Consider the following 12,375-nt stretch of genomic DNA (forward strand, 5'->3'; position numbering starts at 1 on the left):
TTTCTATTTTTTCAGTCTGTATATGATGGTAATGTTTTCCATTGTGGTTGATGCATTTACAGAATTCTTTTGACCTAAAGGAAGTCTTTTCCAAGAGTAAATCTGAGTCCTTTAAAGTACACTGAGACTTTTTTAGTAGTGTTGAAGTTAATTCTTTCAGGAAACTGCTTAAAAATCCTACATTTCCATTACGCAAAACACATTATACATAATCAGACCAAAATGACACTTCCATGAAACCCAACCCTACTAAACTTTAGAATGGCTTATTTCCTTTGTATTCTTCCTATACACTATGTTTTTTGTAAATGCCTTAACTTGATTTATGTTTTTCTTGGGTATTGCACAAAAAAGAGCATGCAGCAAACACATGACTGATTCCCTCTATATAGTCATTGTTTCCTTATTGCACCCTGTTTAAGAAGTTGCAGTTTCTTTTTATCTGCAATTAATGTGTCAGATGTGTTTAATTCCAAATTTCATATTCATATTTTCAAAAACCTCTGTTCAGTAAAGAGCAATTTCGCAGAATTGTCTAGTTCCTTCTACTGACAATCATTAATCCTTAATGATCTTTAATGATAAATCAGATAACACTAATTGCAAGTCACACGGGCTTTTGTTTTGCAGGATTTTTTCTTTCTTTCTGCATGTGGGCTGTTTAATTACATATCATTGTACTACTACCTCAGATTCTCTTCCGTGGAACAGTTTTCGTAGCTGTAAGACTTGCCACATATCCTTAAATTTGCTAGAAGTGTGAGATCTAGTGATATGAGTTTTTTGCTGTCTCGTATTTGTCACCTGTCAGTGTTAGATATATGTATTGTATAGGAGAAACATTTAATTTTCTGACTTTGTAGTTGTAAGAAATGTCAGATTTGTGTGTAATGTCTTCTGCTACAAGAGGTGTTTTTAGAGGAATTTGTTAAAAAAATTAATTGCCCATGTGATGGCCTGCTTTTGTTAGCTTTCTTATCTGAAGGGAAAGAATCTTGCTTAAGTGCTTATCTAATAGGTACCGTGAATTGAGACAGTCATGTTTGTCTTTTCCCAAGTACTACTTGTATCAAACAGAACGATTTTATGGTGAGATGTTAGGCAATTTAGTTTGTTTTGAAGGTGTATTCAAAACTGTAAGAGTCAATTGCTGCTGTTGACTCTGAATCATCTTTGTATGAAATAAATGGATATGTGCAGTGATTCAGTCATGTAATGTATATTGTCTTTATGCAGATTCTAGGGCAACAGATAAATGACTTCACCCTTCCTGATGTTAACCTGATTGGAGAGCATGCTGATGCGGCAGAGCTTGGGAGAATGCTTCAGCTTATTTTGGGATGTGCTGTGAATTGTGAACAGAAGCAAGGTAATAAATTTTGAAAACAAGTTTTTTAGGTTATTGTACAACTACTAAGGAGAAAAATTATATTTCTTGGGTTTCTGTCAGAAAGAGATTGAGTTGTTTAAAATAATGAGGACCTTTTTTACAGGCAGTAACTGTTTTTTGGTGTAAGCTTCACTACTTTTAGAGACTCAGACTGGAATTGAATTTACTTCCAACGTGCATATTTTCAGTTTTGGTTTGCTGAGCTGAAAAGTCAGTCTGCAAAGAAAAAAATTCTTGGGCACACCTTTTAACCATTTATGAGGTAGATCAGGATAGTTAAGGATGGAAGAATGTGATTACTCCATTATTCAGCATGATTCTTGATTATAGAGATCCGTTCCAGGATCATCTTAGCTACATGGCCATCAGTATGACTGGTGTTTGGTCTGAAGATATGTCTGGTGTGATCTGGGATACTGTAGTTTCTGAGATGTTCTATGGGGTTGGCAAATAGGAAAAAGTAATGCTGGTTACCATGCCCTACTGGGCAGCAGCTGAAGATGGAGCACAATAAGGTCATCCAAAAAATCAATTCAGGCCAATTGTCAGACAATTGAATCACACTTCAGCAGTCCTCGAAGAAGACTCCTGCCTCTCTACCCCTGTGGCACTGACTGTAATTCTGCACAAATACAGTAGAGAACCATTCACCTTTATTGAAGATGCCAGAGAGGATGTGATGGAGGTATTTTTTAAAGTGTGCTACATCTCGTGTTCTAAACTTGCCTCAGTTGCAGGCTCTTTATTGTTATGCTGTTACCTTAAATTACACTTAATTCAAGTCTGATGAAGGTAACAGCAAATACAAACATTTATTCTAAGTACTTAAAAAAGGCAACATAGTCATATGTGGGAAAAAATAGATGTGAAAAAAAATAGACTTTTTTTACTGTATTTGTGTTGGAGTTGCATCAAATAAGAGTGTCTTCCAGATTTAGCTCATTTTGGGTTTGATGGCTGCCAAGATATCAGGCTTTTGTCTTCCTCTTGCTTGGTGCATCTTAACTTTACAGCTAGTTTCTCCTTTCCAATTTTCTTAGATGACTAAATCACTTGAGTTTCTCCTTCTGAAATTACTTCTGTTCTCTTAAGCAGGAAGTGGTCTGGCTATTCTATTAATTAAAATAGAAGTAATGTTCTTTCACAAGTACATAAATAACTCTGGTTTATTGAACCTCCTGTCATCTCTGTTTTATATAAAATTATCTTCCTTTTGGTGGCTATTTGTCATTTTCAAGTGGGAAGTATATCTTATTCTGTGTCACCCTTGCTCTTTCAGTCTGGACATGAAAAATGCACATTTGAAATACCAGAATACTCTAATTTCATGTACTTTGAGTGAGATTCAGCATGAGCAAATTACCCACTTGAAGGTGACTTTTTCCCAGCATCTTTCTCTTAATCATATCTTTAAAAGAGTAAAGGTGATGTTTGACTGGAAACCATATTATACTGGGCAAGTAATTTACTCCGTGACTTAGTCTAAATGTCAGAATTGGTTCTTCTGACCTGTATCATCTTACAAGGTGCCTCTTGTGTAGCTCACATGTACACATAGCTGAGAACTTAAAAAGTGGAGGGGTCTTAATTTGTGATGTAGTACAGAAATTAGAACAGACACCAAAAATGAACATGAAAATGTTTTGAAATGAGGGTGCTGTAGGAATGCAGGCTGTTACTGTTACACTTACAGAAAAGGACAACTTATGTATGCATGGATCATGTACTTCAAGAGCCTGAACAATTCGGGAACAAAGTAAGAAAAGGATAAAAGTAGTTATTTCAGAAGTGAGATGACAGGGGAAGAAAAAAATTAATCATGTACTTTTTTCATTTTTGAAGAGTTCAAATAAGCCTGGATTTGTGTCAGAACAGGTTTGTGATATTGTGAAATTTGTTAGGGTGGAACTTGACTGGTGATTATACATTTCAGTGTCATCCGTGGCATCTAATCATTTTGTAGGAAGGATGCAGCTTCTGATCTTACCTTCTATGACTTGAGTTTCAACATTGACATTTCAGAATGTTTTTATTTTCAGAGTACATCCAGACCATAATGATGATGGAAGAATCAGTTCAACATGTTGTCATGACAGCCATTCAGGAGGTATGCTGGGATACCCGTAGTGTGAAAAAACTCAGTCTTACATTATTTTACAGTAGTATGCTTATTTGCACTTAGGAAAAAATTAGTTGGAAGTAAAGAAAATAAGTGGCATAGATTTTGCCTTTTTATATTGAAAAATTCCTTAATTTTCCTTAGAAAAATCTTGCTTTATGTCAAGGAACTCTGGTTGAGTGTCCCACTTTTCTTTAAATCTAGAAGACTGAAACTTCTAGATATTTTTGATACTTGGTTCCCTTTCCTTTTCTTTTCCTACCCTGTGAATCCTGAAGTGCACTAGGTGGATTTTTATATGGATAACCAATTACTGTAGAATTTCATCAAAATTTGTACCTTGAAGCTGCAAAATTTCATAAACTGTTAATTTTTAAAAAATTGAGTAGGCAAGTAAAAGAAAATAATTGGGTAACAGTGTTGTTTTGTCATCTGTAGTGCTATGAATGGGGTAATGGTATGTAAAATGAGCATATATGAATAATACAATAGGCTGGTATGTTTTTAAAAGTCAGTGCATTTATACTGCAGTGCATTTTGTAGAAGTGCTCTTCTGTGGTGAATGAAAACCACAGTGTTAGCCATCGAAGTCCCCCTTTAAGTTACAAGAAGTCCGAAGTGCTTAGAGGATAAATGCCTATCACTCTATAGATACTTACTGCAGGGCTGGCCACTATCTAGGAAGGGCAGGAAATCACTAGTAATCTAGTTTCTTCTGAACCTGAACAAGAGAAACTAAATTGCACATTGAGCTTTAGAGCAGTTTCTCATCTCTGTAATGTCTGAATAGAGAAAGCAATATCTGTGAGCCTAGAAGGGAATCTGTCCACAGTCATTACTTTGACCAGTGTTTGATCCATGCAGTCATACATTCAGTTGTCTGTGTGTGGACTGCTGTCTATAACATAGCAGAGAGGACTTTTGAAATGAGCATGAAAAGGATCATTGTCTAAATCATCTTCCAGTAATGCTGCCAAGCACCAGTTTGCTGGAGTTTTGGCATATTTTACTTTCTTCTAAGTTTCGTAACTGTAATATACAGTGTTTTGGTGGATTTTTCTAGTGTTTTTTATTAAACGCTAATTGTAACATCACTGTCTTCTGCATCACCTTGAAATAGAAAACATTCTTTTATCTTCCTTCTTCGTGCTGAAAATCCATTCGATTTTTATAAAAGTTTCCTTTATTTGATAAAATAGCTAGACTTGAAGCAGCCCACAATTTTTGGCATTTGATGAGTAAACTTTGAATGTGTTCAGTGCTTGTGCCCTTTCTCTGAGATGATGAATAGAAGTAGGAAGAAATCACAGGGTAAGGGTATGTTCTTCTGGAACAGATTTTTAAAATTCAGTTAATTGAAAAGCTTACTCTTCAGCTACTGGCACAGTTCTGAGTGATTTTAATGCTACTTTCTAAGCTGCCTAGAAATGGGAGGCATTTCAGAACCAAATAAGGAGGATCTCAAGTGCTTAATAAAGACGCAAAAAAGTGTCAGACTTTGAGAATAAGGCATTTTTTTAACTCCATTATTTTTTAATGGGTTTGGAGTTTGGAAAGGTCCCAGTCAGCTGGAAACTAGCAAGTACTATTCCAGTTTTTGAGAAAGAAGGAGGATGCTGTCAGTTACGGGCCTGTCTCATTTCAGAGCCTGGCAAATATAGGGAGAAGGTTATTCTGGAGGTTAGATCATAGCCAGCACAGACTGATATGGGAAGTCTTTAAAGGGGTGAAACTTCATGGTATTTTGTAAGGAGGTTTTTCTATTTCTTAGACTCATAGCAGCTCTTAGAGTTCAAGTGACTTAGAAAAAGCAGTATGTAGGAAATTAGCTATATATGCATATTTGAAAAGTTGTTATGTCACCTAATCCAAACATTTCAAAGCATTTGACATTGCACCTAGTCTTCAAAATTAGGTATGTCAGAAGATCTCTTTAAGCTTTACCGATGTATTATGTAATTTCATTTTCTGTTTCAGCTGAGCATGTATGAATTTTTTTGATGCTTCTTTAGTTATTGTAAATCATCGTACTCATGAAAGTATTTCACGAGGCACAGTAGAACAAGCTCTCTTAATTTTTTTCACGAAAAAGCTGATTTTTCAGTCCAAGAAGTAGCATTTTGCATGCTAAATTTATTCAGTTCTTTCATTTTTTATTAACCTGTGGTTCTTCATAATTGGTTTTCTTCACTTACTTAAATGTTTAAAATATGCCTTGTGCTTCATAAAGGTTTTATAAATGAAAGAGTGATTTTCTATTTGTTTTTAACTGTAGTCATATTGATCTGGTGTATTGTCACCACTTAGAATCTGAGATGCTAATCTTCAGATGTAGGTATCAAAATGGAAGTTGTGCACAAGATACAAGATTGAATCCGTCAGTATGTGTAATGTAACAGGTTTTTTATTTCATGGCTTTCAGATTTTTTAAAGGCCCAAAATATTTTCTTACAGAAATTATTTTCCTTGTTATTTATTTCCCTTTCCCCTTTCCCACCCCCCCTTTCCCACCCCCCTTCCCCCCCGCCCCTTTTTCCTCAAGGAGGGAGTAGGAAAAGGTACTTACTGTCTGGGGTAACATCAATGATGTTATTTCTACTTCTTGGCTTTGTGGGGGTTTTCCCTCCTCTATTTGGTCCTGGTTGTTTAAAGATTTATCTTGTCAGAAGTAAAATTATTTTTTGAATCGTTTGGAAATGATAGAAAAATATTTTATTGGGTTTATCAAGAGATAGACTGGAGGTAGACTGAGTATCAGCTGGAGGAAGAAGAAAGTCCTGTGGCCTTAAATGATATAGAGTGTCAAACATAGCCATGACTCTGAAAGACTGATAAAATATTGTTCTAAGAAAAAGAACTTGAGTACGGAAGCTAGGTTTTGACATTTCTTTGTGGGCACTTAAGTGAGCTTATACAGTATTACTAACTGTATAAAAAGCATTTCAGATAAAGCAAATGTTTTGGATTTCAAAATCATCAACTAAATGGAGCAACTGTGTTTGCAAAATCCTGTGTAGGGGACAAAAGCTTTCATAATTCAGGTAATTCATGCAGGTTTTGTGATAGTTTCACCCCTTCCCTAATCTTCATGTATCCATGACAACACAGCTTGTTCACATTTTACAGTGAAAGCAGTTAAAAAGTGAAGGTTTTAATAATATAGGATTAGCAGACCTACAAGTGTTATGTAAGATATCATACCAAAGCTATGAGCATGAAAAATAATAGATGTAAAGGATTAACTAGGAGTGACAGCTGCTTCTTATAAAACAACACAAGTAACTGTAAGAATTGTCATGCTGTCCAGGTAATTGCACCATTTAAAATTCTGACTGACCTCTATGCAAAACAAACCAGAAAAAGAACAAGCCTGTAAATGCTAGTTTCTAGTTTATGTCACTCTGGGAAGCTCTTAAGCAGGCTTTTCTTTCTCAAGTAGAAGCCTAGTGCAAGTGCTTGAATTTGCAAGCACATTTTTAATGTCCGATTTTTATAATCTCTGCACATCATCCTCCATTAAAGTTACATGTGAAAATAGGCGATTATACTATACTTACACTAAATGATGGGTTTGGAAATGAAAGCCAGTTCCAGTGCTGCAATATTGTGAAGGTAAACCTTTATTCTCTTTGTAGTCTGGTCCTGAAGAAAACTTAGAGCTGTGAAGGGAAAACGAGAAGGCCACTTCCTTCTGCTTTTTATTCTCTTGACTCATTTGAAATACAAATGAAATAAAGTTTGTCCCTCGAAACTGAAAAGTATTGCCATTGATCCCCACCTCTCAAGACCACGTACTGTAATACCATGCTTCAAGGTTGCATGTGGAAAACCTGTGACATCAATATTTCATCAATTTTTTTGACTTTGAACTTTTAAGTAAAGGAAATATATAGATATATGGAAATCAGCTTTAAAAATTATTAACAACCTACAAGTAGTGTAAGATGATTAATAAATAATGCAGAAAGAGCTGATGTGCCATTGAGCAGGTAATGAATTAAATGAGCATTTTGCAACTGTGAATTTCAGTAATATCCGAGAATGCCAATTGACCGGAAACAAGGTCAAGAATAGGGAAAACTAGGTGAGCCTCTTACTTTTCATTTTTTAGGTGGATGCAAGGTATAGCATGTGTTTCAATTTGATACACCTGTCTTTATGGAATCTTAAAACATAAGTAAAAGTTTCCTTGAAATTTTAAAAAAAATCTGGCTGAGAGAAGTCTGGGAAGGTAGGTGGAGTTTGCTCTATTGGCTGTGCTATTTATGGTAAAGTTTCTGTTGCTCAGTGGGGAGAAGCTTTGCACAGGCAATCCTGAAGCAGAGCATGGTCAAGGTATTTTCTTGCATAAACTCTTTACATATTTACAGTATGTGGGGAGAGGTGTAGGGAAAAGATGGAAGCACTCCTTTGCCATGATAATTCTGCCTTTACATCCCACTTCTTCAAATTGTTTTACTGGTAACTGATGATCACAAGTTGGATTCCTGTGTTCCTTTTGAGTTATCTGGCAATCTCATTCTTGTTCTTTGTCTGATTGTGGTGCTGGACACAAAACTCCCTTAAATTTCATCTTGAACTTTTCCACTATACAGACCCCAGACCATCCAATTATAAGGTGCTTTCTATTGCACTGAGTCATGTGAGATACGTCTATCTGCACAAACATCTGTGGCTCGTGGCCTTGGTGCCTTGTTCACATTTCCCCATGACGTTCTTAATGTATCCCAAGGAGTGAAATTCATCCATGCAGCGTGCATTCACGATACACCCAGACTATGTATCTCCAGTACCTAATCCTACTACTACTCCATAAAGTGTCCATGCCTGGACATTTCTGCTAAGGGTTCTCAAGGACAGGATGTTTTGGGAGAGATGGCAAAACTTGCTGAAGAAAATAGGGATTACATAATTAGCCATGGCCTGCCTTATGGCAAGTCACAGAAAGCAGTGACACCACAGTGGCCTCTAGTGGGTTGTGTGGTCACTTGTATTCCTTGAAGTCTTGGACAGGCCTGTTGAGCTGGTTTTTCAAAGAGGAATTTGTGTGAGGGCCAGAAAGGGGTGGTGGCTGTTAAGGACATATTGTACACCCTTGCAGGCTGCATGCAGTGTGGGACCTGCCTGTTGGCAAGTGCTGACTTAGCAGGTGCCACTTACTTGTGTCCATATGTGAGTACATGTGTCTGAAATGTGTTTGTGAACAGCATTGTAGAATATAAAATATAGAGAAGAGTTCAGTATTTGGCTAATATGGAATATCCCTGTTAGTCATCTGGAAAAGCTGGTGAAATTCAGGATTCAAAGTGTGTATGAACATCACAGAGCAGGGAGGGATTGGGAAGTTTTGTTTAAATCATAATCAGCTTAGAAAACAGGGTCCTAAATTGAAGACAAGTTTGTAATGCCATTATATTTGGTAATGAAAAAGATGAGACCTCATTTTTCAGGGGACAGCTCTGAGGCTAGAGACTTTCTAATTGTTGCATAGAATATGGGCTTGATGTAATGCTTCTTTGTAGTTTGTCATTGTAAAAATGTAGTGGAAAATAGAAGAAATTTGGAAATATTATCAAGGTCAGAGGAGGACTGCTGAGGGGAGATAGATTAATCTAAATTATGCAGGTGAGTCCCAGTTAAGGAAATGGGGAAAGTGAAAGAAATGTAAGTGTATGTATTTGAATGATGTAAATGTCAAACAGATTTTTCACTTGTACATGGTGGTATAAACAGACAGGATTGAAAAGTGAAGGCTTTGTGCAGTGTATCCCAAAAGACCTTGCTAAGGAAAACAGTGCAAAAGCACTGATTTCTAGAAGGAATAAAGGAAGTACTGTCCCTGGAGAGAGTTACGAGGCTAGAGAGGAGATTCCACGAAGAAATCTTGTCCTGATTTTGGTTGGGATAGGGCCTTTTTAATTGTAACTTTCATGAATCATGTCGTTGGAGAGCTCTTAGAATATTTTGTGTTTGGACAGAAACCATCAGTGCCCTTCTGTAAGGAAGCCTTTTGAATTAGTTACAGTGTATTTCTCACTTGTGAGATTGTTCCTGTTTTTGTCTTACAAATTTTAGTAAGAATATTCCCTTCCTATGTTTGCTTGAGCTGTGTGGGAGGAGGTTGCTGCGCTACAACTTTTGCTACATTTGATTTCATTTTTATCCACAGGTGCAGCTGATCATTAGGTTGCTATCAAAACTTACTTAGCAGCTTTTTTCTTTCTTTTGATCAGTACCTCAATCAGTTTTGTAGGATTTAATTTGATGGTTTGTATTGAGGGTTTGGCTGGAATTGTTTTTGATTTGTTTTGTTGTGTTGTTTTTTTAAATGTTCTGTGAGGAAACCACTCTCAGTTATTCCTGCACTGAAGTAGTACACAAGGAATTGTATAATACTCACTTCAGGAGTGCACTCTACTGAATTACTTTTCAAGGCTGAAAATTACAGACAACTCCAGAACAGAATTTTGATCACCTTTGTTTTGCACTAGTAGTTGAGAAAGATATGTCCTGGAGTTGTGTGAAATAAAGAAAGAAATATATGTTAATATCCAGGTAATGGAAATATGAAAAAGCCTCTCACTAGCAGAGGAAAATTAAAGATAGGTCTTGGATGGTGTGCTGATATCTACTGTCATTCCAATGCCACTGCAGTAAAATCTTTAGTGGGATGTTCTGTAGGCTTATCATAGACAAAGAATGTGCACTGTCAAAAGAAAAAGAGATGATGTAAGTTTTTTTTTTTTATAGCTCTCTAAATAATTATGAAGATATTTTCTCATTCTTGTTTCTGAATATGTCATATATAAAAATGAAGTTAAAAACTTTAATATTAATTCAGATTAAAGCTCCCAAAAGTGAAAATCAGCTTGGTATTTCATTGAAACTTAGATTTTAATATAAAAGTAAATCTTTGCTTTTTCTAATCCAGTGTAATCTAATTGCAGTTGATGAGTAAAGAGTCTCCAGTCTCTGTTGGAAATGATGCTTACGTTGACCTTGATCGGCAGGTATCTAAGACTAGATGTTTCTTTTACTTCAATCATAGCATGTCAGTGGCCATATTAAGAACTCAGTCTTTTTTTTCCTTTATTCATTAAGGGGTGTTGTGGAAAAGTAAAATAAGAAGTGAAAACCTTAATTTTAGTATTTCAAGTACTTTAGCTTTATAAATTGAGTTTATATTTTATTGAGCTCCTATTGTGTATTTAAAGGATGTAGACTAGCTGGTTTGAAAAACCAGTCTAGCTGTATGACATAAAAAAGCAAAACAGCAGATTGATACAAATCTTTAGGCATGGAGAAAGAAAGAAAGGAAAGTCAAAAAGGTGTACTGTTTGAATAAATGTTTTTATCTGAGTTCCTACTTCCAAAGTCTGTTAAAAAAAGACCCAAAAGACTGCTTCTATGGGAATCCTGGAACTGCTGCAAAATAGAAAAGAAGTTTTTAAATACAATCCTTCCTGGTATGATATATTTAAAAATACACAAACCATTTTTTGTCCCACTAGCTTATCCTCATGCTAACATTGTTCTATTTCCTCAGATTTTTTTTTCTAATTGAGGAGAACAGTAGTACAGTGGTTCTCACTGTATTTGTCCGTTATGTTTTCTCTACAGAAATATGTAAATTATTGCAGATGAAATAAATTATTCATATGTAAACAGGTCCATTAGAAATAAATTTGCAAATGCAAGGTATGATGATGTTGTTTGAGAAAGCATTTAAACTTCATCATATATAGTAGTACATAATATCTGTATCTATGTACATAACATACATGCACCTATTTTACCAGACCAGTTTTCTTGTAGGTATGTTTTCTGTTAGCCTAACTGCCTTCATTTGCAAGCCAGTGAGATGCATATCTTTAAGCATTAAGCCTTTGAAGGGAAGCATTGGAATATTCCCCAGTACTTAAAAGGTTCAGTGTCCTTTTTTACAAGAGTAGGCTTCTCTGTCACATATTAGTTTTGTTCCTGTTGTGCACTAGAAGTAGCTCCCAGAGTAGAGGGATTTTACCCTAATTGTCCATTCCCTGTATCCCACCTTCCAGTCTTTTCTGTATTTCAAACATAGATTGAGAATCGAAATTACACACTGTTTGTGTTTGTAAAGAAAAGTGGTATTGACAGTTCTTTTCAGTAGAGATCTGGTGAGTTCTTCAGACCTAATTTCTTCTGGAGTTTTTGGCTCAATTTATAGAGTAGATGTGATAATTCTAATCTAAGAGCAAATACTACTTTTAGGTACATTTACTTTTTACTGATATACAAACTAAACAGTATTCACATCTGCTTCTTTTTTTTCTTTATGTAAGCAGAATTGCTCAGTTTTTCAGAAAATTAATATATTACCTAAATGTAAAAATAGTTTTACAGACATGTAGTTCAGAATATTTTAAAATCACAGCAAATGATGAAAATGTAAACATTTCTTGTTTATGGTAGTTAAAGAAAACTACAGAAGAATTAAATGAAGCCCTTGCAACAAAAGAAGAAATTGCCCAGAGATGCCATGAGTTAGATATGCAGGTAAGTTTGCTATAGAGTCCATATCAATTTTGATGTGGAGAAAAGACGTGGTAACTTATAGGTGGCTGACAATAAGTACTAGCATATTGAAACATTTTTAGAAGGGGGGTGAAAATGGCACAGTAGTTGTTTTGTGTTTCACTTGTGCTAGCAGAATGAATCTCATTGTTTTCTTGTTTCCGTGTTATCAGTATTATGATTCATACTAGCAAAACTTCTTTTCATTCAGTTAGGAAGGGTTTGAGCTGTGTGGTAACACTTTTGCCATAGAGAACTAATACAAGTTCTGCTGCTGTAATAGTTCCAGTTAATAGTTAAATCCCAGTCAGAA

At 35.6% G+C, this 12,375-nt stretch overlaps 1 protein-coding gene across 4 annotated transcripts in view; it reads left to right on the top strand.

Moving 5' to 3' along the window:
* Positions 1-12,375, top strand: part of HOOK3 (hook microtubule tethering protein 3) — an 86,787-nt gene that overhangs the window by 32,840 nt on the left and 41,572 nt on the right. For all 4 annotated transcript variants that reach the window (XM_058827021.1, XM_058827023.1, XM_058827022.1 and 1 more), the window contains exons 5-8: positions 1,237-1,369; positions 3,430-3,497; positions 10,457-10,519; positions 11,961-12,044. In XM_058827021.1, coding sequence (XP_058683004.1) covers positions 1,237-1,369; positions 3,430-3,497; positions 10,457-10,519; positions 11,961-12,044 — 348 coding nt within the window. The remainder of the gene's footprint in view (positions 1-1,236; positions 1,370-3,429; positions 3,498-10,456; positions 10,520-11,960; positions 12,045-12,375) is intronic.

This window comes from Poecile atricapillus, chromosome Z (genome assembly GCF_030490865.1).
Source record: "Poecile atricapillus isolate bPoeAtr1 chromosome Z, bPoeAtr1.hap1, whole genome shotgun sequence".
Classification (NCBI taxonomy): domain Eukaryota; kingdom Metazoa; phylum Chordata; class Aves; order Passeriformes; family Paridae; genus Poecile; species Poecile atricapillus.